The sequence below is a fragment of the Panthera leo genome, chromosome C1, assembly GCF_018350215.1.
Source record: "Panthera leo isolate Ple1 chromosome C1, P.leo_Ple1_pat1.1, whole genome shotgun sequence".
Lineage (NCBI taxonomy): Eukaryota > Metazoa > Chordata > Mammalia > Carnivora > Felidae > Panthera > Panthera leo.
The window spans coordinates 96,553,086-96,577,901 of NC_056686.1; the positions used below are offsets into that span (position 1 = coordinate 96,553,086).

General features: G+C 40.8%; 2 protein-coding genes across 10 annotated transcripts in view; one reads left to right on the top strand and one right to left on the bottom strand.

Moving 5' to 3' along the window:
- Positions 1 to 2,685, top strand: part of MAGI3 (membrane associated guanylate kinase, WW and PDZ domain containing 3) — a 245,679-nt gene extending 242,994 nt beyond the window's left edge. For 2 of the 4 annotated variants that reach the window (XM_042953476.1, XM_042953477.1), the window contains exon 21: positions 1,526 to 2,685. In XM_042953476.1, the coding sequence (XP_042809410.1) occupies positions 1,526 to 2,646 (1,121 nt within the window). In that variant the 3' untranslated portion in view covers positions 2,647 to 2,685. Of the gene's footprint in view, positions 1 to 820; positions 1,444 to 1,525 lie in introns of those variants that run through there. The other 2 variants (XM_042953480.1, XM_042953478.1) reach the window with 2 other exon arrangements.
- Positions 2,686 to 2,744: 59 nt separating this feature from the next.
- The window catches only part of PHTF1 (putative homeodomain transcription factor 1), a 95,946-nt gene continuing 73,874 nt past the window's right edge, over positions 2,745 to 24,816 (bottom strand). The window contains exons 20-21 of one of the 6 annotated variants that reach the window (XR_006206590.1): positions 5,596 to 5,694; positions 2,745 to 3,196 (exon numbers count right to left, since the gene is read on the bottom strand). The gene's annotated coding sequence lies outside the window, so the exon portion shown is untranslated. Of the gene's footprint in view, positions 3,200 to 5,583; positions 5,695 to 24,816 lie in introns of all 6 variants that reach the window. The other 5 variants (XR_006206588.1, XR_006206586.1, XR_006206589.1 and 2 more) reach the window with 5 other exon arrangements.

Consider the following 24,816-nt stretch of genomic DNA (forward strand, 5'->3'; position numbering starts at 1 on the left):
GGCTCTCACCTGGAGCTGAAAAGTTACGGAGGGGGCAATGACAGAAAAAGAATGTCTGTTTGAAGGGGCTAGATATTTTGCTGGCTAGTTCAAAGGTAAACACCAGAACCATCGAAAGCTACTTACACAGCAGGGTTATTAGACTATTACCAAGTAAGTGGCTTCAGGCGTGATTTGTGTTGGGATGGAATATGTTAAGCAATGTCAATAGAAAACTTGTAAGTTGCTTTTATAGAGAAACGTGCTTGTAAAAAAAACAAGGACGTCAGAGGCAAGTGATTTAAATGTCATGAAAAACGTTTGAAATCTCTTCAAATGCCACTTACTTCCTCATTGTAAGATCTACTCCCTTAATGGAAGAGAAGTTTCTCTCAATGAAGAGTAGAAGGACTTTAGGCTTCTCTGGTCCCTTGTGGAGAACAAGTTGCTCTGACCCTACCTGGCGTCAGGGAGGTGGATGGGACTGTCTGTTCTCCTGCACTGGGCTTCAGGTTCCTTGGTTGCGTTGTATGTTTTTGAAATACCACAGGATTTGAACATCATGTTTTAACTGAGAGCACTGGCCTAGATAGAGTACCGCACCACCAGGACTTGTCCCTTCTAGTTTCTGCACCCCCGCCCGACCCCGTAGAGCTTCTGAGGGACCAGTAGAGACGTGACCTCCTGCGGTCCCCTTCCAGCCTATAATTCTCTGTTATTACCTTCCACCATCTGCTTGTAAACCATACGTTCCCAATGACATCTTTGCTAACTGCGCTGTGATTTTTTTTTTTTTTTTTTTTTTTTACATAGTCCTAGGCCTTTTCTCTTCCTTCTTCAGGTTTGGCTCCTTCCGGTCTGTGCTCCTACGTGAAACCTGAGCAACATTAAGGCTTTCAGGGCTTTTCTTGGTCTTTCCTTAAAAAGACTTGGTAAATTTGCATGTCTTGTAAATCACTTCCTTCTTTTTTTTTTCTTTTTAATTAAAAATGATGCTATTAAATACATCTCTATCTTCTGCACTTTTCAGTTTCCTTTTGACATTAAATTTGACAGCTTAATGCAAGAAAATTATTTGTAAATGCCCACGAACCTCATTCTGGTTACCTCAGTTGGGTGTCCTTGATTAGTGATTTTGGCATATCCATAAGCTCTATCCTTTGATGACAGCCAAATTAGTAAGCTTCTTGGACCAAGTAATTTGGTCCAATTTTATTATTTATTTCTTCTAAGTTTTTTATTGGGCTTTACTACTTAGGAAGACTTTATATATCATATATTATGTAATTAATTATAAACTGGAAAAATGACTACTGTTATTTTGGGTACATTTAAACAACCCACCCTTCGTGCACAAGTACAGCTGTCTATGTAATCTAATTTTATAGAGATGGTAACGTACATAAATTTTATTTATGAAATATTCGTACTCAGGCTATTTAAGCAGTCAGTACAATTCGAATGGCTGTCAAAGTTCAAAATTTACTGTCCCTATTTGTTGTAATTCTAAAATTTAATAATGTTCCCCTCAAATCACTTTTTGTAGGTGATTGGGATATTAATAATAATCCTTCGTCTTCAAATGTGATTTATGATGAGCAGTCACCATTTCCCCCAGCGTCACATTCTGCTTCCGTATTTGAGGGGTCCCCCATGCCAGTAACTGAAGAATCTTTAATGAGAGCTCAGATATGTGAAAAGACAGAGGAATTAAAGGGCGGTGTGCCTGAAAAGAAAAGCACTTTAAATGAAAATCAGCCTGATAAAAAGCAGCACTCTTTTCTCCAGAAAAATGTGAATAAAAGGGATCCACCCGGCAGTCATGGGCATGGTGACAAGAAAAATCTCTTAAAAGTAGAAACTGGCATTACACAAAGAGGTAGATCTGCTAGTCCCAGGAAGCCAGCCAGCCGACATGCAGAAGAACGTTCGGACAAGATTCCCAGTCCTCCCACCACTGACCCCAAGAGAAGACCCAGAGACCGGTCCCTCAGCCCCAGGAAAGGGGACAGTAAAAGTGGTCAGACCGGCAGCAGGGCAGGTTCTGGGCAGGATCACTGTGGAAAAAGCAGAGGACGATCTTCAAGCCCAAAGAAGCAGCAAAAGACTGAAGGCAGCAAAGGCCGACCAAATACTGAAGCCAGAGGACTAGAGTCTGAGAGTCAGAGAGGAGGGGGCCGCGCTAGGGACGGTGCTGAGCAGATCTCGGACGGCAGGGAAGGATCAGGTGCTGCCAGGAAAGACACAAAGCAGAGCCAGTCTGGGAAAAACAGAACAAGGTCCCCAGAGAAAAGAAGCAAGAGAACGGATGAAAAGTCTCTTCCGCCCAAAAAGACTAGTAACACTGCTAGTAGACCAGAGTCTGAGCAGGAAGAAGGAAAGAAGGCCACCGTGGGAGAGACAAGTTCTAGCAAGGAGAAAACAGGAGAAAATGTCAAAAAATCAGAAAAGCTGAAGCAGGACCCTGAAGAAAGGATGGTTTTAAACAAAATGGAAGACCCCCGAGGAAAAGAACAAGAGGCAGCCGACAAAAACAGAGAGGGTGGAGGGTTCCAACCTGAGAGCGCTTCTCCCGTTAGGAAAACACCAATCACTCCAGGGCCCTGGAAGGTGCCAAGTGCAAATAAAGCCACAGGCACTACTGGTGTGGCCGAGAAACGGCTGTGACCTTTGGTATAAAACAAAGAAAAACAAGTCGTAATTTTTCCTTTCTAAAAAGCGGCATTTTTCAAAAACAAAAGTCATTTTTTTTTTTTTTTCAGAAATTCTGAAACACACACATTTTACTCTGAACATCAAGTTACCCAGGCTGCATGAAGGGCCTTCAGGACTGCTAAGGACCAACCGTCCCCCGGCTGGCTGCCCTCCCGCGCGCTCATCCGACATGCCCGGCTCGGGTGCCCCGGCCCGTCGCCGTGAGTGTCCATGCTGATGTGCACACAGTGTGGTCACAACTCACTTTATATCTGTGCCAAGTTATCTACTGTATCACGTGTGTTGTATCCGTCTCACTCAGATAATTCCACAGTAATGAAAAAACTAGGTTTGGCTTGGAAGTTGATATCCTCAATAGCATGCTGCATGTTTACAGAGAGAAATATTTGAGTCCTTGCAGAAGAAGGGATTGTTAGCTCGTCATTAAAGATGGCGGTTGCCTCTTCTAACAGCTACTGGTGATGGCCCAGGCCCGGTTTAAAAATGCAACTCCAAAACATCACTACTGAAAAGAAAAACAAAATGTAGTCAAATATCGACACTTTCTTCCGGATTTTAATTCGGCTGCATAAGGTATTCTGAGTAACTTTCAAGATACCACTTAACAATTGAATGTTCAAAATGAGACCGTGTACTTTCAGCACTGGAGAGCTCACCTGCTGTGTGACCCAGCCCTGATGCAGTCTTAGGGTCTCAGGTCACCCCTTTCCTTCAGTTATTTCGTTATGAAACCAGAAAGCAGCCTGTGGAAATAGTGCTCACGGCTGTTCAGAGAAGAGCCACCACATTTCTGTTTCCGGATATTTGGGTTGGACCTACTACTAATTCATTAATTGTTAATACATAGTACATATCTGGAGAGTCCAAAAACCAGACAGATTGTGAGGGACTCCATCACGAAACAATCTGGTGGCAGCCATACAAGTTCAGGTGTTCAGAGGCAGAACCTGCGTGAGCCCTGCTCGGCAAGAGGATAGACATGGCGGTAGACAGAACGTGCTAGATCGTATTTTAATTTCTAGCTACATTAACTTATTTAAAAAGCAAGAAAGGGAGACTAAACATTTGCTTAGCTTGTACACATTTTCGGAGTTCTTTCTAAAAGTCTAGTGAAAGATGTTTGTTGGGAGGTAGAGACCGTTCTTAACTCCGTAAGATAGACCCAGGTTTTTCAGTCCCCTGAAGCAGCATTCAGTAGCGACTATAAATAAAGGAACCAACTCAGAACAAAACCATTTTATGGGGTATTTGAACACCCCTGTTCTGTCACCTGGGTTCATCTTGTTATTGTGAAACACATTATGTCCAGGTCGTTTCCTCTTAGAGTTCGACTGTGAAAGTCTTTAATGTAACAACAGAATCTGCCCCTGTAGCTGAGACATGCTTCCCAGAGTGAGAGTTTGAAATCCCCTTTCATCCAGAACTATATTTACCCATCTATTGTAACTACTTGAATAGAGAAAAATTAGGAGGCTTGATAAATGCTAAGAATTTAGTACCACAGAAATGATTTATTTTCCCAATAGTCCACAATTAGTGATAAAGATCCTATTTTTATTGTTAACTGTGACATAACTTTGATGTCCTCTGTTGTCAGTCTGACGTGGCTCTTTCCTTCCTAAGTAACCTGTCACTGTACTGATTATATACTGACTTAGCAATGTGGCCTTGGAATGCTAAGCAAAATATGGATGTACTGGTTGTAAATGTTTATATATTGTACAGTACCTTTATATATACACTTGAGGTTCTGATTAGAGAAAGAGATCTGTAAATCGCTCGTTATTTTTTATATAGATATTAAAAAAACAAAAACAAAAAACTGTTTATGACCTGCATTTCTTTTACTGTCGGGTTTATTTAATATTGCTTTCTTTGTGGAGTGGATTCCCATCACAGTCTGAGTCCTCAAATAGATTGTGTTCCCCCCCAAGTAATGAACATTCAAAATGCTACAAATCAGGGAGACTCATAATGATGATTTTACCTGTATGGCTGCCTTTCATCCGTATGTAAACCTTGAAATGGGCTTGAGGTAAATATCACTGTGCCTCGTCATTGTAAAGAAAATAGCTTTGCATAAATAATATGCTGTCTATCCCCCAAAATCTTTTATACCGTCAGGGAGAGAAAAAGACTGGTCTTTTTCTGTGCATTTTAGTATGACCAGCATGCAGAGAATATGGTTTTATGAAAGCAAGGAATATTCAAATTGAACTGTGTAACAATTTGACTAATCACCTCCACAAAGATGTGTTTAAGCTGAAGTTTAATCCATAGTGTGCCCCCGGAACTACAGAACACTGGTAGAAATGGGGACTTTTGTCCCCAAAATGTGCTGTGACTTTTGTCCCCAAAACAAAATGTGATGTTTCAGTCTGGTGTGGATACATGAGAGCAACTTCTGACATCATCCTAGCATGCTCCGATTCCTAGGAACTCTCTAGGTGTTTTAAACAGTAACAGATTTATTTATTTAGACAGCTCTTCACTGGTCATGTTATTAAGGTTTACCAGCAGTACAGTGATCTGTTTAAAGCATGCCGTGGTTATTACATGAACTCTGCAATCTTTGCTGTAGTTAACTGAATTCGTTTAAGAGATCCAATGACTTGGATCTGTTTTCATTGTTGCTGCGCAAGCGAGCCAGGCTTCTGTGAAGAGTGGGATTCTGACCACTCGAGAACTCTGAATCTTTCTCTCAGATACATTAAAAATATGAAAACATAGCCAAGTGCTTTAGTTTAGCCTAAACCTATAATTTTGACAGAGAATCCTTTGGGAATTTGTCTATTTTACAGTGTTTGCATTGAAGTCAGGCAGCACTATTATTAGCAAATACACAAATCAAGAGGCTTATTTTGTCCTGAATAAACAGCCATTTGTTACCTTGAGTAATACCTTATCACAGTTTATAAGCTCAGGCATGCTGCAGGAAAGGTATAGAATTACTGCACATTTGTGAAATTCAAACTTCATTATTCAAAGGGGCACCAAGAACTGCAAGAAGCAAAGGATGACTTTAGATGAGTAAACTAGTCAGTACGTGTGCACATGAGATTCAGTTTAATGAATTTACTTCTCAATAATCCCAAATCACACACCATGTTGGGAATGAGACCCATTTGGCCCACTAGGAAGGTGTACCTCTAAAACATTTCAAAAGTAAGTAATTTGGAAGGGTGTTATTTTTACCGTGCACAAGTCCACTTGCCTCTAAATACAATGAACCAAAAATACAAAGACATATACGCTTATACTTTGTGGGGCCCTGTGGTATTTCGAATTTTTGTATCTCTCTGACAGTAAAGAAAACCATACACCAATTAGGCAAGAATTTGGTTATTCAACTGTACAAAGAGTTTAGCTTATATTAAACATGAGCTATAACGTGCATTTAGGAAACTTCAGGTTATACCTCCATAGCAATTTTAAGAAGGATAGTTTTTCCCGATACAGATTACTAAGGGAACGGGTTTTTCTCAACCTTATTATGGTTACTGCTATTCCTATTAAATGTATAAATGGCCTAATCTAGTCCTGTTTTTACATCTCGGTTTCTCGGTAACAGCCAAATATTACCAAAGTATATTAGATCTCACTCCTTTTTTGGGATCAAAACAAAAGCCCAAGTTTCTAGAAATTATACACAGATCAGTGAATCCCTGAGGGTAGGAGAGCCATGAAGTTACAACTCTTCCACCCTAATGGGAGAAAAGCTGCATGAAGGTGAAGTTACTTGAGGTCTACTCCTTCGGTCTAAACATTTATATGGAGCACCTAATTATGGCAGCAGGTACTGGTTTGCATTCTGGGGACCTAGGAGTGGACAAAAAATAAAGCCCCTGCCTTAAGAGGTTTACACTCTAGTGGGAAGGGACAAGTAGGCAAAAAATGAGAGCAGGAGAGAGGGAATGCCGTGAACTGGGAAGATCCTCCCTTCCTCCCATGGACACACCAAGGCTGCAACTACATATGGTGTGACTCACCCTGAAAATGACCTGACGACTCACAAAATCTCTCTTCCACAGCTAGAGAGAGAAAGAAAAAACCACATCGAGAAGGGTAGGAGGGGAAGAGATGCCCCATCAGGAACCAAACCCCGGCGGGGTGACCCACAGGTTGGGGAGGGAGAGCACGGGCACAGATGTCTTCATGAAAAGGGAGGGGTTCAAGCCCCACATCAGGCACCCCTGCCCCAGCCCTGGGAATCTGTCCTGGGAAGATGAGCCTCCCATAACTTCTGGCTTTGCAACTCTAGGAACTTTGAAAATCAGCAGGCCTTAACTAGGGGACAGCTAAAGGGCTACAGGAAACAAAGACTCTGCTCTTAAAGGGCCCTTACAATTTCATTTGCTCAGAACCAGCACAGAGGCAGCAGTTTGTAAAGTGTCTAGGTTATACTTAAAGATTTACTGCCCAATTTTAAAGCATGTGCTAGAGGAGCAGGGATCTGTAGGAAACTTCTCTGGAATGGAAGTACTGGCAGACACCATTTTTTTTTTGCCCTCCTCAGCCTAGCTGGCCCAGCACTGGCAGGCACCAGCCCTGACGCACTCCATCTGCCTGGTTGGCACCACCAGCCCCACCCGAGCATTCCACCTGCAGACCTGCCCCACCCAACGTGTGCATCCTGGCTGGCACCCCGCCAAAGCAAACACTGCCCTGCCACACCCAGCAGGGAGTCCCAGCCAGGACTGGCACTCATCCAAAGCAAATCTTGTCCTAGGGAGGAAGGAGGTGCCTCCCACCTACTAGCACACCCACAATCGTTGCCTGCAGCCAGCCTGGTAGGAGAGGGCAGCCCCACCCACCTGCATGCCTGCAGCCACTGCAACCTCATCACAGTAAGAGGGCACAGGCAGCCCACACTGGAAACACCCTTGGAGCACCTGGTTCTGGCAACCAGGGGGATTGAGCTACTAGGCCTCACAGGATACGTTCTATGTAAGGCCACTACCTTCAAGATCAGGATACAAAGCTGGACTACCTAATACATAGAAACAAATAGAGTCAGACAAAATGAGGAGATAGGAATACGTTCGAAATGAATGAACAAGACAAAACCTTAGGAAAAAGGCTAAATGAAAACCAGGTAAGCAATCTAACTGATAAAGAGTCCAAAGTAATGGTCATAAAGATGATCTCTGGATTTGAGTGAAGAGTGGATGAAATCAGAACTTCAACAAAGAGATAGAAAATATAAAAAGGAACCAATCAGAGCTGAAGAATGTAACAAATGAAAAATATAATAGAGGGAATCAACAGATTAGAGGGTGCAGAAGAACGTATCAGCAATCTGGACAACAGAGTAGTGGAAATCAAGTTGAACAGCATAAAAAAATTTTTAAAATGAGGATAGGTTAAGAGACTTCTAAGACAACATCAAGCACACTAACATTCACATTATAGGAATCCCAGAAGAAGAGAGAGAAAGGAGCAGAAACATTTAAAGAAATAATACATGAAAACTCCCTAACTTGGAGAAGGAAATGGATGTCCTGGTCCAGGAACCACAGAGAGGCCCCAAACTGATGAACACAAAGAAGTCCACGCCAAGGCAAATAATACTTAAAATATCAAAAATTAAAGAGGGAACCTTAAAAGCGACAAGAGAGGAAAGGAAGATGGTGGTGGAGCAGGAGGACCCCACTCCAGACCCTGATGAGGCTCGGTTCACCTCATCCCACAAATACAACGAGATAACTATCATATTATCCTAAATACCCCAGAAATCAATCTGAAGACTGGCAGAACAAACCACAACTAAAGGTAGAGAAGAGACCACACTGAAGAAGTCAGGAAGAACAGAGAGGTGGCTTGGGAGAAAAACAGATTGTGGCTGCCATGGTCATGAAGAAGGACAAGAGACAAACTAGCACACAGGGGAGTGCATAGGGAAAACAAATCCCCATAGCTATTAGCTTGGAAAGTGAGAGGGCCCAAATTTCATGAATTCTTGCAACCAGCAGGGCTTAAAGCTTGGAGTTTTAAAGGTTGTGTGCTTGGCTTGGGAAGAGTTCAGAGGACATTGGGACTGCTCTTGGAAAAAAGCCAGAGCAAACAGCCAGTGGACAGGCAGTGTGGAAACAGCGATCTGAAAAGCATCTGAGGCACACAATGGGGAAGTTACTCACTCATCTCAGAGAGGCAGCATTCATGGAGAGATCCCTCTGGGAACAAAGGAACTGGCAGGTGCCATTTCCCTCCTCCACACCTGCATAGGGCAGGAACCAAGAGAGCTATGACACTCACTACCTGACTTAGTCCAAGCCCCTCGAGCTTTTGTGGAACCGCCCCTACTAGTCACATGTGCCTCAGTCACAGCACAGCAGCCCCCTCCCTCAGAACGCTGGCCCAAACCCCTGCCCACACCATGTCTCCCCAGCTGGGAGGTTTGTGGAGCCTTGGTTCTGGTGGCGGCGGCAACAGCTCTCATTTCACAAGCAGGCCAAAGTACACCCGAGTTAAAACTCGCCACATTAAGGCCAGGGATCAAACACTGCCCACAAAAGCCTAAGACAGCCTTTGCAGACAATTGGCCTGAAGGATAAAGTGGCAAGAACACAATAACAGAGCACACACAGTACATGTTAGAGATACTCTCAGAAGCACCAGGTCTTGGGGTACAGGATACAATACAATGCAAGGTACTATAGGACCTCTTCCTCATTAAGCCTTTACTCTCAAGAACATGAGATGTAGCTGGGGCGCCTGGGTGGCTCAGTCGGTTAAGCATCCAACTTCGACTAAAGGTCATGATCTCATGGTTTATGAGTTTCAGCCCTGCATCAGGCTCTATGCTGATGGCTTGGAGCCTGGAGCCTGCTTCAGATTCTGTGTCCCCCTCTCTCTGCCCCTCCTCTACTCATGCTCTGTCTCTCAAAAATAAATAAAAACATTAAAAAAAAAAAGAACATGAGATGTAGCTGACATTGCTAACGTGCAGAAATAGGCACAGAGACTCACATAAAATGAGAAGACACAGGAATCTGTCCCAAATGAAAGAAGAGCACAAGATCATGGCCTGAGATATAAGTGAAACATACATAAAACATGCCTGATAGAGAATTTAAAGCAGTGATCATAAAGATACTCTCTGGACTTGAGAAAAGAGTGGTGGGCATCAGTCAGACTATTAACAGAGATAAGGAATATAACAGAGATACAGAGCTCAAAAAACAAAGTGAGAAAAATGCATGATGGAATGAACAGGATGGAAGAAACAGAGGAACAAATTAATGACCTAGAAGAGAGAGTAATGGAAAGTAATCAAACTGAACAAAAATGAGGGAAAAAGAATTACACAAATATACAAAATGAGTCACTCAGTGACTTCATCAAACATAATAACATTCATATTATAAGAGTCTTAGAAGAAGAGAGAAAATAAGGGGGGGGGGGGGGGGGGGGGGGGACAAAGAATTTATTTGAAGAAATAATTGCTGAAAACTCACCTAATCTAGAGAAGGAAACAGATATCCAGATCTAGGATGCACAGAGAACGCCCAACAAAATTTAAAAAAAGAAGATCCACACCAAGACATAATGTAATTAAAATGACAAAATAATAAAGAAAAAAATATTAAAAGCAACAAGACAAAAGAAGTTAATAACTTACAAGAGAAGTCCCAAAAGATTCAGTGGATTTTTTTTAGCAGAACTTTCCAAACCAGAAAGGAGTGGCATGATTACAGGCAAAGTGCTGAATTGAAAAAACTGGAAGCCAAGAATACTCTATCCAACAAGGCACCATTCAGAAGGAGACATAAAAAGTTTCCTGGATAGACAAAAATCTTAAGGAGTTCATGACTAGTAAACCAGTTCTGCAACAAATACTAAAGGTTACTCTTTGAGTGGAAGGACCAGAAATGACAGTATGAAGTCGAAAACACAAAATTAGTAAAAATGAGTATTTCAGTAAAAAAAAAACCCGTCAAGTAACTACAAAATAAAAGGATGTAAAATATGGCATAATATATCTAACGTGGGGAGAGAAGAATGCATTCAAACTTAAATGACCAACAACTTAATATAGAAGATATTACATACAATCCTAATGGTAACCATATATGAAAACCCAGTAATAAACATGCAATGAATAAAGAGAAAGAAATCCAAATATATCTATCACTAAAGAAAACCAGCAAAACACAAAAGAAAGAAACATAAGAAAGGATCAGTGAAAACCTTCAGAAACAACCAAAAAACAAAATGACCACAAATACATACTTATCAACAATTACTTTGAATGTAAATGGACCAAATGCTGCAACCAAAGACACAGGGTGACAGAATGGAAAAAAAAACAAAACAAGACTGATCTATATGCTGCCCATAAGACACTCATTTTAGACCTACAGACACCTATAGATTGAAAGTGAGGTGACGGAGAAATCTTTATCATCCTAATGGATATCAGAAGAAAGCTGGAGTAGCAATATTTATATTGGACAAAATAGACTGTTTTAAATGTTTTATTTATTTTTGAGAGAAAAGAGAGAGCGGGAGAGGGAGTGAATATGAGTGGGAGAGGGGCAGAGAGAGGAGGGAACAGAGGATCCAAAGTAGGCTCTGTGCTGATAGCAGTGAGCCCAATGCAGGGCTCAAACCCACAAACTGTAAGATCATGACATGAGCCAAAGTCAGATGCTTAACCTACCAAGCCACCCAGGCACCCCTTAAAATTTTTTTTAATGTTTATTTTTGAGAGAGAGAGTGTGAGCATGTGGGGAAGGAGCAGAGAGAGGGAGACAGAGGATCTCAAGCAGGATCCACACAGACAGCAGACAGCCCAATGTGGGGCTTGAACTCACGACCCGTGAGTACATGACCTGAGCCAAAGTTGGATGCTTAACCAAATGAGCCACCCAGGTGACCTACGGACAAAATAGACTTTAAAACAAAGACTATAAGAGACAAAGACGGCACTATATAATAATAAAGGGGACAATCCAACAAGAAGATAAAACAATTGTAAATACTTATGCACCCAACATGAGAGCACCCAAATACATAAAATAGTTACTAAGAAACATAAAGGAACTAATCAGTAATAACACAATAATAGTAGGGAAGTTTAATACCCCACCTACAACAATGGACATGATGTAAACAGAAAACAATGGCTTTGAATGACACCTTGAACCAGATGGATTTAACAAATATATTCAGAACATTCCATCCTAAAACAGCAACATACACATCCTTCACAAGTACACATGGAACATTCTCCACAACAGGTCACGTATTAGGCCACAAAACCTCAAAAATTCAAAAAGATCAAAGTCATACCATGTTAGCTACACACACACACACACACACACACACACACACACACACACACACACAGTGAAATATTACTCGGCAATAAAAAAGAATGAAATCCTGCCATTTGCAACAACATGGATGGAACTAGAGTGTATTATGCTAAGCAAAATCAGTCAGAAAAAGACAACTATCATATGATTTCCCTCTTATGTGAAATTTAAGATACAAAACTGAGCAAAAATAATATAAAAACAGAGAAAGACAAACCATAAGAGACTCTTAAATACAAGAGAACAAACTGAGGGTTGCTACAGGGCTGTTGTGGGGGGGGGCAGGGGGATGGACTAAATGGGCAAGGGGCATTAAGGAGGATACTTGCTAGGATGAGCACTGGGTGTTATATGTAAGTGATGAATCACTAAATTCTATTCCTGAAATCATTATTACACTGTGTGTTAACTTGGATTTGAATGAATGAATGAATGAATGAAAGTCATACCATGCATCTTTTCTGACCACAGTGCTAAGAAACTAGAAGCCAACCACAAGAAAAATCTGGAAAGACCACAAATACATGGAGATTAAATAACAGGCTACTAAACAAATGAATGGGTCAACTAGGAAAAGAAGAAATTAAAAAGTACATGGGATGGGAATACAAGCTAGTGCAGTCACTCTGGAAAACAGTATGGAGGTTTCTCAAAAAACTAAAAATAGAACTACCCTACAACCCAGCATTTGCACTACTAGGTATTTATCCAAAGGATAAATGTGTGCTATTTCAAAGGGACACATACACCCCAATGTTTATAGCAGCACTATCAACAATAGCCAAAGTATGGAAAGAGCCCAAATGTTCACTGATGGATGAATGGATAAAGATGTGGTGTATATATACGATGGAATATTACTCGGCAATCAAAAAGAATGAAATCTTGCCATTTGCAACTATGTAGATGGAACTAGAGGGTATTATGCTAAGTGAAATTAGTCAGAGAAAGACAACAATCATATGACTTCACTCATATGAGGACTTTAAGAGACAAAACAGATGAACAGAAGGGAAGGGAAACAAAAATAATATAAAAACAGGGAGGGAGACAAAACAGAAGAGACTCATAAATATGGAGAACAAACTGAGGGTTACTGGAGGGATTGTGGGAGGGGGGATGGGCTAAATGGATAAGGGGCACTAAGGAATCTACTCCTGAAATCATTGTTGCACTATATGTTAACTAATTTGGATGTAAATTAAAACATAAATTAATTAATTTTTTAAAAAAGTACATGGGAAACAAATGAAAATGAAACACAATGGTTCAAAACCCTTGGGATGTAGCAAAAGCAAAAGTTTATAGAAATCCAGGCCTGCCACAAGAAGAGCAACAAACAAAGCCTAAAACAACAGTAAGGAAATAATAAAGGTCAGAACAGGAATAAATGATACAGAAACTACAGAAACAATAGAACAAATCAATGAAACCAGGAACTGATTCTTTGGGAAAAAAAAAAAAATCAGTAAAATTGATAAACTTCTGGGCAGACTTACCAAGAAAAACAAAGAAAGGACCAAAATAAAATCATAACTGAGAGCAGAAATAACAAAACAAACACAGAAATATAAATAATTTTGAGAGAATATTATCAAAAACTATATGCCAACAAATTAGATAACCTAGAAGAAATTGATAAATTCCTAGAAACATATAGCCTACCAAAACTGAAACAGGAAAAAAAATAGGAAATTTGAGCAGACCAATTACTAGCAAAGAAATTGAATCAGTCATCAAAAACCTCCCACCTGAACAAAAGTCCAAGACTAGATGGCTTCACAGGCTAATTCTACCATACATTTAAAGAGGTAAGACCCATTCTTTTCAAACTATTCCAAAAAGTAGAAAAAGAAGGAAAACTTCCAAATTCATTCTATGAGGCCAGCATGACTCTGATACCAAAGCCAAAGACACCACAAAAAAAGAACACTACAGGCCAATATCTCTGATGAACACAAATGTAAAAATCCTTAACAAAATACTAGCAAACCAAATCCAACAATACGTTAAAAAAATTATTCACCACGATCAAGGGAGATAGATTCTTGGGTTGCAAGAGTGGTCCAATATTTGCATATCAATCACTGTTATATGTCATATCAGTAAGAGAAAGGATAAGAACCATATGATCATTTCAATAAATGCAGAAGAAGCATTTGACAAAATATAACATTCATTAATGATAAAAACCCTCCACAAAATAGTTTCGAGGGAACATACCTCAACATGATAAAGGCCATCTATGAAAAACCCACAGCTAACATCACCCTCAATGAGGACAAACTGACAGCCTTTACCCTCAGGTCAGGAACAAGACAGGGATATCCACTTTCACCACTTTTATTTAATATAGTACTGAAAGTCCTAGCCATAGCAATTAGACAACAAAAAGAAATAAAAGGCATCCAAATCGGTAAGGAACAAGTAACACTTCCACTATCTGCAGATGATACGATAATCTATGTAGAAAACCCAAAAGACTCCACAAAAAATGCTAGAAATGATCAGTGAATTCAGTAAAGTCACAGGATACAAAATCAATGTACAGAAATATGTTTTTTCTGTACACTACTAATGAAGCAGCAGGAAGAGAAATTAAGAAAACAATCACATTTACAACTGCACCAAGTAAGATAACTAGGAATAAACCTAAACAAAGAGGTGAAAGACTTATACTCTGAAAACTATAAAACACTGATGAAAGAAATTGAAGATACAAAAAAATGGAAAGACATTCCATGCTCATAAACTGGAAGAAGAAATACTGGTTTTTTTGTTGTTTTTTTTTTAATTTTTTTTTTAACGTTTATTTTTGAGACAGAGAGAGACAGAGCATGAACGGGAGAGGGGCAGAGAGAGAGGGAGACACAGAATCAGAAGCAGGCTCCAGGCTCTGAGCCATCAGCCCAGAGCCCGACGCAGGGCTCAAACCCACAGACCGTGAGATCGTGACCTGAGCTGAAGTCGGACACTTAACCGACTGAGCCACCCAGGCGCCCCAGAAGAAATATTGTTAAAATCTACACTACCCAGAGCAATCTACACATTTAATGCAACCCCTATCAAAACACCAACAGCATTTTTCACAGAACTAGAACAAACAATCCTAAAATTTGTATGGAACCACAAAAGACCCCAAATAGCCTAAGCAATCTTGAAAGAGAAAAGCAAAGCTGGAGGCATCACAATTCCAGGATTCAATTGTATTACAAAGCTACAGTGATCAAAACAGTATGGTACTGGCACAAAAACAAACACATAAATCAACAGAATAGAAAACCCAGAAATAAACCCAAAGTCACATGGTGAATTAATCTTTGACAAAGCAGGAAACAATATCCAATGAGAAAAAGAAAGTCTCTTCAACAAATGGTGTTGGGAAACTGGACAGTACATGCAAAAGAATGAAACTGGACCACTTTATTATACCATACACAAAAATTAATTCAAAATGGATTAAAGACTTAAACATGAGACCTGAAACCATAAAAATCCTAGAAGAAAACACAGGGAGTAAATTCTTTGACATCAGCTGTAGCAGCATCTTCTAGATATATCTCCTGAGGCAAGAGAAACAAAAGCAAAAAAAAAAAAAAAAAAAGAAAGAAAGAAACCATTGGGACTATATCAAAATAAAAAGCTTCTGTACAGTGAAGGAAACAATCAAATCTAAAAGACAATCTACAGATGAGAGAAAATATTTGTAAATAAGATAGCCAATTAAAGGTTAGTATACAAAATATATAAAGAACTTATAAAACACAACACCCAAAAAACAAATAATCCAATTAAAAATGTGAAGACGTGAACAGACATTCTCCAAAGAAGACACACAGACAGCCAACATATACATGAAAAGATCATCATCACTTATCATCAGGGAAATGGAAATCAAAACCACAATAACACCTCACACCCGTCAGAATGGCAAAAATCAACAACGCAAGAAACAAGAGGTTTTGGTGAGGATGTGGAGAAAAAGGAACCCTTCTGCACTGTTGGGAGGAATGCAAACTGGTACAGGCATTGTGGTAAACAGTATGGACATTCCTCAAAACATTAAAAATAGAACTACCCTATGATCCAGCAATCACACTACTGGGGTTTTACCCAAAGAATATCAAAACACTAATTCAAAGGGATACACACTTTGTTTATTCCAAGGTTTATAGCACCTACTTGCAATAGCCAAGGTATGGAAGCAACCCAAGTGTCCAACGATCAATGAATGGATAAAAAAAAATATGCTATACCCAGTGGAATATTATTCAACCATAAAAAAGAATGAAATCTTGCCATTTGCAATGACATGGATGAGCTAGAGAGTACATATAAGGCCAGATGAAATAAATCAGCCAGGGAAAGATAAAGATCATATGATTTCATTCATATGGTGGAATTTAAGAAACAAAAAAAACAAGCAAAGGGAGGAAAAAGGGAGACAAACCAAGAAACAGTCTCTTAACTATAGAGAACAAACTGATGGCTACCAAAGGGGAAGGGGTGGAGGATGGGTACACTTGCTGTGATGAGCATTGGGTGACTAAAATAAAACCTTAAAAAAAAGCAGCAAAAGAAAAGAAGCCAGTTATCTACAAGGGAAAACCCACCAGGTTATCAGCTGATCTTTTCAGCAGAAACTTTGCAGGCCAAAAGGTGGTAGCATGATATATTCAAAGTGTTGAAAGGTAAAAAATGCCAACCATATTCTACCCAGAAAGGTCATCATTCAGAATTGAAGAGAGAGTTTCCCAGACAAACAAAAGTCAAGGGAGTTTATTGCCACCAACTGGCCTTACAAGAAATGTTAAAAGGACTTCTTTAAGCGGAAAAGGCCAAAACTTTAGTAAACATTTATGAAAAAAATATTAACCGGTAAAAGCAAACATATAGTAAAGGTAGTAGATCAATCACTTATAAAGCCAAAATGAGAATAAAAGACAAAAGCAGTGAAATCAATTATGTCAATAATTAGTTCAGGGATACACAAAATTAAAAGATGTAAAATGTAACACAAAATACGTAAAACATGGAGACGGGGAGTAAAAATGCAGTACTTTTATGTTTTTTTTTTTTAATATTGCAGTTATTTTTTTAAAATTGTTTAGAGAGAGAGAGAGCAGGAGTGGGGAGAGCAGCAGAGAGAGAGAGACTCTTAAGCGGGCTCCACACTCAGCATGGAGGCCAATGCAGGGCTCAATCTCACAACCCTGGGATCATGACTTGAGCTGAAATGGAGTCAGACGCTCAACCAATTGAGCCACCCAGGTGCTCCAAAATGTAGTACTTGTAGGATATATTTGAACTTAAGCAAACATCAACTTAAAATAGGCTGCTGTATACATAGGATGTTATATATGAACCCCATGGCAACCACAAACCAAAAACCTATAGTAAATACAAAAAAAAAAAAAAAAAAAAAAAAAGAGAGAGAGAGAGAGAGAGAAAGAAATCCAAGCCTAAAACTAAAGAAAATCATCAAATCACAAGGAACGAGAGCAAAAAAAGAACAGAGATAAACTACAAAACAACCATGAAACAAGTAATAAAATGGCAGTAAGTACATAGCTATCAATAATTACTTTAAGTGTAAATGGACTAAATGTTCTAATCAAAAGACATTGGGTGACTGAATAGATATTAAAAAGAAAAGACCCATCTATATGTTGCCTAGGAGATAGTCACTTCAGACCTAAGGACACACATGATCTAAGGACACACAGAGACTAAAAGTGAACAGGTAAAAAAAGATACTCCATGCAAATGAAATGAAAAAAAGCTGGGTAGCAATACTTATATTAGACAAAATAAACTTTAAAACAAAGACTAATACAAGAGACAAAGACGGATATTACATAATGTAAAAAGGTATCAATCCTACAAGAGGATGTAACAATTGTAAATATCTATGCACCCAATATAGCAGCACCTAAATATATAAAGCAAATGCTAACAGATATAAAGGGACAAACTAACAGTAATACAATAATAGTAGGGGACACCCCACTTACATTTAAGAAGGTAGTTTATAGCAATATAGGCCTATCTCAAGAAATAAGAAAAATCCCAATCTAATCTTTTACTTAAAGAGAAACAGAAGAACAAAGCTCAAAGTCAGGAGAAGGAAGGAAATGATAAAGATCGGAGCAGGGGAGAAGATGGAGGCGTAGGAAGACGCTGGGCTCACCGGGTCCTGCTGATCACTTAGATTCCACCCACACCTGCCTAAATAACCAAGAAAACCACCAGAAAACTAGCAGAACAGATTCTCGGAGCCAAGCATAGACGAGAGGCCCACGGAAGAGGGTAGGAAGGGTGGAGAGGTGGGGCATGCTACATGGACAGGCAGGAGGGAGCCGGGGCAGAGGGGCAGCCCGCCGGCAAAGCAGAGCCCCCGAGTCTGGCTTGCAAAAGCGGAGGGGCCGGACGGAGTGTATTCCGACAGCAAGCGGGACTTAACATCTGGAAGGTTATAAGCTAACAGCTCTGCTTGGAGAGTGGGAGGGCTGGAGGACAACGGGAGGGAGTGTTGTTGAGCCCCGGACGACAGAGTTCAGCTTGGCTGGGAACAAAGGCGCTTGCCAGCACCATCTCCCTCGCCCATCCGCCAGCCAAAATCCCAAAGGGAACCGGTTCCTGTCAGGGAACTTGCTTGCACCGCACAAACACCCAACGCTGTGCTTCTGCAGATCCATCCCTCCGGCAGGTCTGACTCCCTCCCGGTGCCACAGGGCCCCTCCCGAAGCGGATCTCCGAAGGAAAGTGAGTGAGACTGCCCCTCCCGCCCCAGTGCACCTTGCCAATCCACCCCAGCTAATAGGCCAGAAACAGCGCCACAAGCCTGGCAGTGTGCAAGTACCCCAGACAGGGGCCACACTACCCCACAGTGAATCCCGCCCCTAGGAGAGGGGAAGAGAAGGTACACACCAGTCTGACTGTGGCCCCAGTGGTGGGCTGGGGGCAGACATCAGGTCGGACTGCGCCCCACCCACCAACGCAAGTTATTCAAGAGAGCACAGGGGAAGTGCCCTGCAGTTCTGCACCACTCCAGGGACTATCCAAAATGACGAAACGGAAGAATTCCCCTCAAAAGAAACTGCAGGAAGTAGTGACAGCTAAAAAACTGATCAAATACGATTTAAACAATATAACAGAAAAGTGAATTTAAAATAATAGTCATAAAATTAATCACTGGGCTTGAAAACAGTATAGAGGACAGCAGAGAATCTAATGCTACAGAGATCAAGGGACTAAGAAACAGCCAGGAGGAGCTAAAAAATGCTATAAATGAGCTGCAAAATAAAATGGAGGCGACCACACCTCGGATTGAAGAGGCAGAGGAGAGAATAGGTGAACTAGAAGATAAAATTATGGAAAAAGAGGAAGCTGAGAAAAAGAGAGATAAAAAAATCCAGGACTATAAGGGGAAAATTAGAGAACTAAGTGATGCACTAAAGAGAAATAATCCACGCATAATTGATACTCCAGAGGAGGAAGAGAGAGGGAAAGGTGCTGAAGGTGTACTTGAAAAAATCATAGCTGAGAACTTCCCTGATCTGGGGAAGGAAAAAGGCATTGAAATCCAAGAGGCACAGAGAACTCCCTTCACACGTAACTTGAATCGATCTTCTGCACAACATATCATAGCGAAACTGGCAAAATACAAGGATAAAGAGAAAATTATGAAAGCAGCTAAGGATAATAGTGCCCTAACATATAAAGGGAGACCGATAAGACTCGTGATGGATCTCTCTACTGAAACTTGGCAGGCCAGAAAGGAAAGGCAGGAAATCTTCAAGGTGATGAACATAAAAAATATGCAGCTGAGAATCCTTTGCCCAGCAAATCTGTCATTTAGAATAGAAAGAGAGATAAAGGTCTTCCAAACAAATAAAAACTGAAGGAAATCATCACCACTAAACCAGCCCTACAAGAGATCCTAAGGGGGATCCTGTGAGACAAAGTACCAGAGACATCACTACAAGCATGAAACCTACAGACATCACAATGATTCTAAACCCATATCTTTCTGTAATAACACTAAATGTAAATGGACTAAATGCACCAACCAAAAGACATAGGGTATCAGAATGGATAAAAAAAACAAGACCCATCTATTTACTGTCTACAAGAGACTCATTTTAGACCTGAGGACATCTTCAGATTGAAAGTGAGGGGATGGAGAACTATTTATCATGCTCCTGGAAGTCAAAAGAAAGCTGGAGTATCCACACTTAGATCAGACAACTAGACTTTAAATTAAAGGCTGTAACAAGAGATGAAGAAGGGCATTATATAATAATTACAGGGTCTATCCATCAAGAAGAACTAACGATTATAAATGTCTATGCTCTGAATACGGGAGCCCCCAAATATATAAAACAATTACTCACAAACATAAGCAACCTTATTGATAAGAATGTGGTAATTGCAGGGGACTTTAATACTCCACTTACAGTAATGGATAGATCATCTAGACACAGGATCAATAAAGAAACAAGGGCCCTGAATGATACATTGGAACAGATGGTCTTGACAGATATATTTAGAACTCTGCATCCTAAAGCAACAGAATATACTTTCTTCTCGAGTGCACATGGAACATTCTCCAAGATAGATCACATACTGGGTCACAAAACAGCCCTTCATAAGTATACAAGAATTGAGATTGTACCATGCACACTTTCAGACCACAATACTATGAAGCTTGAAATCAACCACAGGAAAAAGTCTGGAAAACCTCCAAAAGCATGGAGGTTAAAGAACACCCTACTAAAGAATGACTGGGTCAACCAGGCAATTAGAGAAGAAATTTAAAAATATATGGAAACAAATGAAAATGAAAACACAACAATCCAAATGCTTTGGGATGTAGCGAAGGCAGTCCTGAGAGGAAAATACACTGCAATCCAGGCCTATCTCAAGAAACAAGAAAAATCCCAAATACAAAATCTAACAGCACACCTAAAGGAAATAGAAGCAGAACAGGAAAGACACCCTAAACCCAGCAAAAGAAGAGAAATAATAAAGACCAGAGCAGAAATAAACAATATAGAATCTAAAAAAAACTGTAGAGCAGATCAATGAAACCAAGAGTTGGTTTTTTGAAAAAATAAACAAAATTGATAAACCTCTAGCCAGGCTTCTCAAAAAGAAAAGGGAGATAACCCAAATAGATAAAATCATGAGTGAAAATGGAATTATTACAACCAATCCCTCAGAAATACAAGCAGTTATCAGGGAATACTATGAAAAATTATATGCCAACAAACTGGACAACCTGGAAGAAATGGACAAATTCCTAAACACCCACCCACTTCCAAAACTCAAACAGGAAGAAAAAGAAAACTTGAACAGACCCATACCCAGCGAAAAAATTGAATCAGTTATCAAAACACTCCCAACAAATAAGAGTCCAGGACCAGATAGCTTCCCTGGGGAGTTCTACCAAACATTTAAAGCAGAGATAATACCTATCCTTCTCAAGCTATTCCAAGAAATAGAAAGGGAAGGAAAACTTCCAGACTCATTCTATGAGGCCAGTATTACTTTGATTCCTAAACCAGACAGAGACCCAGTAAAAAAAGAGAACTACAGGCCAGTATCTCTGATGAATATGGATGCAAAAATTCTCAATAAGATACTAGCAAATTGAATTCAACAGCATATAAAAAGAATTATTCACCATGATCAAGTGGGATTCATTCCTGGGCTGCAGGGCTGGTTCAACATTTGCAAATCAATCATTGTGATACATCACATTAATAAAAGAAAAGATAAGAACCATATGATCCTGTCAATCGATGCAGAAAAAGCATTTGACAAAATTCAGCATGCTTTCTAAATAAAAACCCTCGAGAAAGTAGGGATAGAAGGAACATACTTAAACATCATAAAAGCCATTTATGAAAAGCCCACAGCTAACATCATCCTCAATGGGGAAAAACTGAGAGCTTTTTCCCTGAGATCAGGAACACGACAGGGATGTCCACTCTCACCGCTGTTGTTTCACATAGTGTTGGAAGTTCTAGCATCAGCAATCAGACAACAAAAGGAAATCAAAGGCATCAAAACTGGCAAAGATGAAGTTAAGCTTTTACTTTTCGCAGATGACATGATATTATACATGGAAAATCCCATAGACTCCACCAAAAGTCTGTTAGAACTGATACATGTATTTGTATTCAGCAAAGTTGCAGGATACAAAATCAATGTACAGAAATCAGTTGCATTCTTATATACTAATAATGAAGCAACAGAAAGACAAATAAAGAAACTGATCCCATTCACAATTGCACCAAGAATATAAAAAATCTAGGAATAAATCTAACCAAAGATGTAAAAGATCTGTATGCTGAAAACTATAGAAAGCTTATGAAGGAAATTGAAGAAGATATAAAGAAATGGAAAAACATTCTGTGCTCATGGATTGGAATAATAAATATTGTTAAAATGTCAATACTACCCAAAGCTATCTACACATTCAATGCAATTCCAATCAAAATTGCACCAGCATTCTTCTCGAAGCTAGAACAAGCAATCCTAAAATTCATATGGAACCACAAAAATCCCCGAATAGCCAAAGTAATTTTGAAGAAGACTACCAAAGCAGGACGCATCACAATCCCAGACTTTATCATCTACTACAAAGCTGTAATCATCAAGACAGCATGGTATTGGCACAAAAACAGACACATAGACCAATGGAATAGAATAGAAACCCCAGAACTAGACCCACAAAAGTATGGCCAACTAATCTGACAAAGCAGGAAAGAATAGCCAATGGAAAAAAGACAGTCTCTTTAACAAATGGTGCTGGGAGAACTGGACAGCAACATGCAGAAGATTGAAACTAGACCACTTTCTCATACCATTCACAAAAATAAACTCAAAATGGATAAAGGACCTGAATGTGAGACAGGAAACCATCAAAACCCTAGAGGAGAAAGCAGGAAAAAAACCTCTCTGACCTCAGCCGCAGCAATTTCTTACTTGACACATCCCCAAAGGCAAGGGAATTAAAAGCAAAAATGAACATTGGAACCTCATGAAGATAAAAAGCTTCTGCACAGCAAAGGAAACAATCAACAAAACTAAAAGGCAACCAACAGAATGGGAAAACATATTTGCAAATGACAAAGGGCTAGTATCCAAAATCTATAGAGCTCACCAAACTCCACACCTGAAAAACAAATAATCCAGTGAAGAAATGGGCAAAAGACATGAATAAACACTTCTCTAAAGAAGACATCCAGATGGCCAACAGGCACATGAAAAGATGCTCAATGTCACTCCTCATCAGGGAAATACAAATCAAAACCACACTCAGATATCACCTCACACCAGTCAGAGTGGCCAAAATGAACAAATCAGGAGACTATAGATGCTGGAGAGGATGTGGAGAAATGGTAATCCTCTTGGCACTGTTGGTGGGAATGCAAACTGGTGCAGCCGCTCTGAAAAACAGTGTGGAGGTTCCTCAAAAAATTAAAAATAGACCTACCCTATGACCCAGCAGTAGCACTGCTAGGAATTTACCCAAGGGATACAGGAGTGCTGATGCATAGGGGCACTTGTACCCCAATGTTTATAGCAGCACTCTCAACAATAGCCAAATTATGGAAAGAGCCTAAATGTCCATCAACTGATGAATGGATAAAGAAATTGTGGTTTATATACACAATGGAGTACTATGTGGCAATGAGAAAGAATGAGATATGGCCCTTTGTAGCAACGTGGATAGAACTGGAGAGTGTTATGCTAAGTGAAATAAGCCATCCAGAGAAAGACAGATACCATATGTTTTCACTCTTATGTGGATCCTGAGAAACTTAACAGAAACCCATGGGAGAGGGGAAGGGGAAAAAAAAAAAAAAAAAAAAGAAGTTAGAGTGGGAGAGAGCCAAAGCATAAGAGACTCTTAAAAACTGAGAACTGCTCTCGGTTCCGGAAGATGGCGGCGTAGGAGGACGCGGGGCTCACAGCGCGTCCTGCCGATCACTTAGATTCCACCTACACCTGCCTAAAGAACCCAGAAAACCGCCAGAGGATTAGCAGAAGGGAGTCTCCGGAGTCAAGCGCAGACTAGAGGCCCACGGAAGAGGGTAGGAAGGGCGGCGAGGCGGTGCGCGCTCCACGGACTGGCGGGAGGGAGCCGGGGCGGAGGGGCGGCTCGCCGGCCAAGCAGAGCCCCCGAGTCTGGCTGGCAAAAGCGGAGGGGCCGGACAGACTGTGTTCCGACAGCAAGCGCGACTTAGCGTCTGGGAGGTCATAAGTTAACAGCTTTGCTCGGAAAGCGGGAAGGCTGGAGGACAAAGGGAGGGAGAGCTGCTGAGCCCCCGGACGGCAGAGCTCAGCTTGGCGGGGAACAAAGGCGCCAGCGCCATCTCCCCCGCCCATCCCCCAGCCAAAATCCCAAAGGGAACCAGTTCCTGCCAGAGAACTTGCTCGCTCCGCGCAAACACCCAACTCTGTGCTTCTGCGGAGCCAAACCTCCGGCAGCGGATCTGACTCCCTCCCACTGCCACAGGGCTCCTCCTGAAGTGGATCACCTAAGGAGAAGCGAGCTAAGCCTGCCCCTCCAGCCCCCGTGCACCTTGCCTACCCACCCCAGCTAATACGCCAGATCCCCAGCAACACAAGCCTGGCAGTGTGCAAGTAGCCCAGACGGGACACGCCACCCCACAGTGAATCCCGCCCCTAGGAGAGGGGAAGAGAAGGCACACACCAGTCTGACTGTGGCCCCAGCAGTGGGCTGGGGGCAGACATCGGGTCGGACTGCGGCCCCGCCCACTAACTC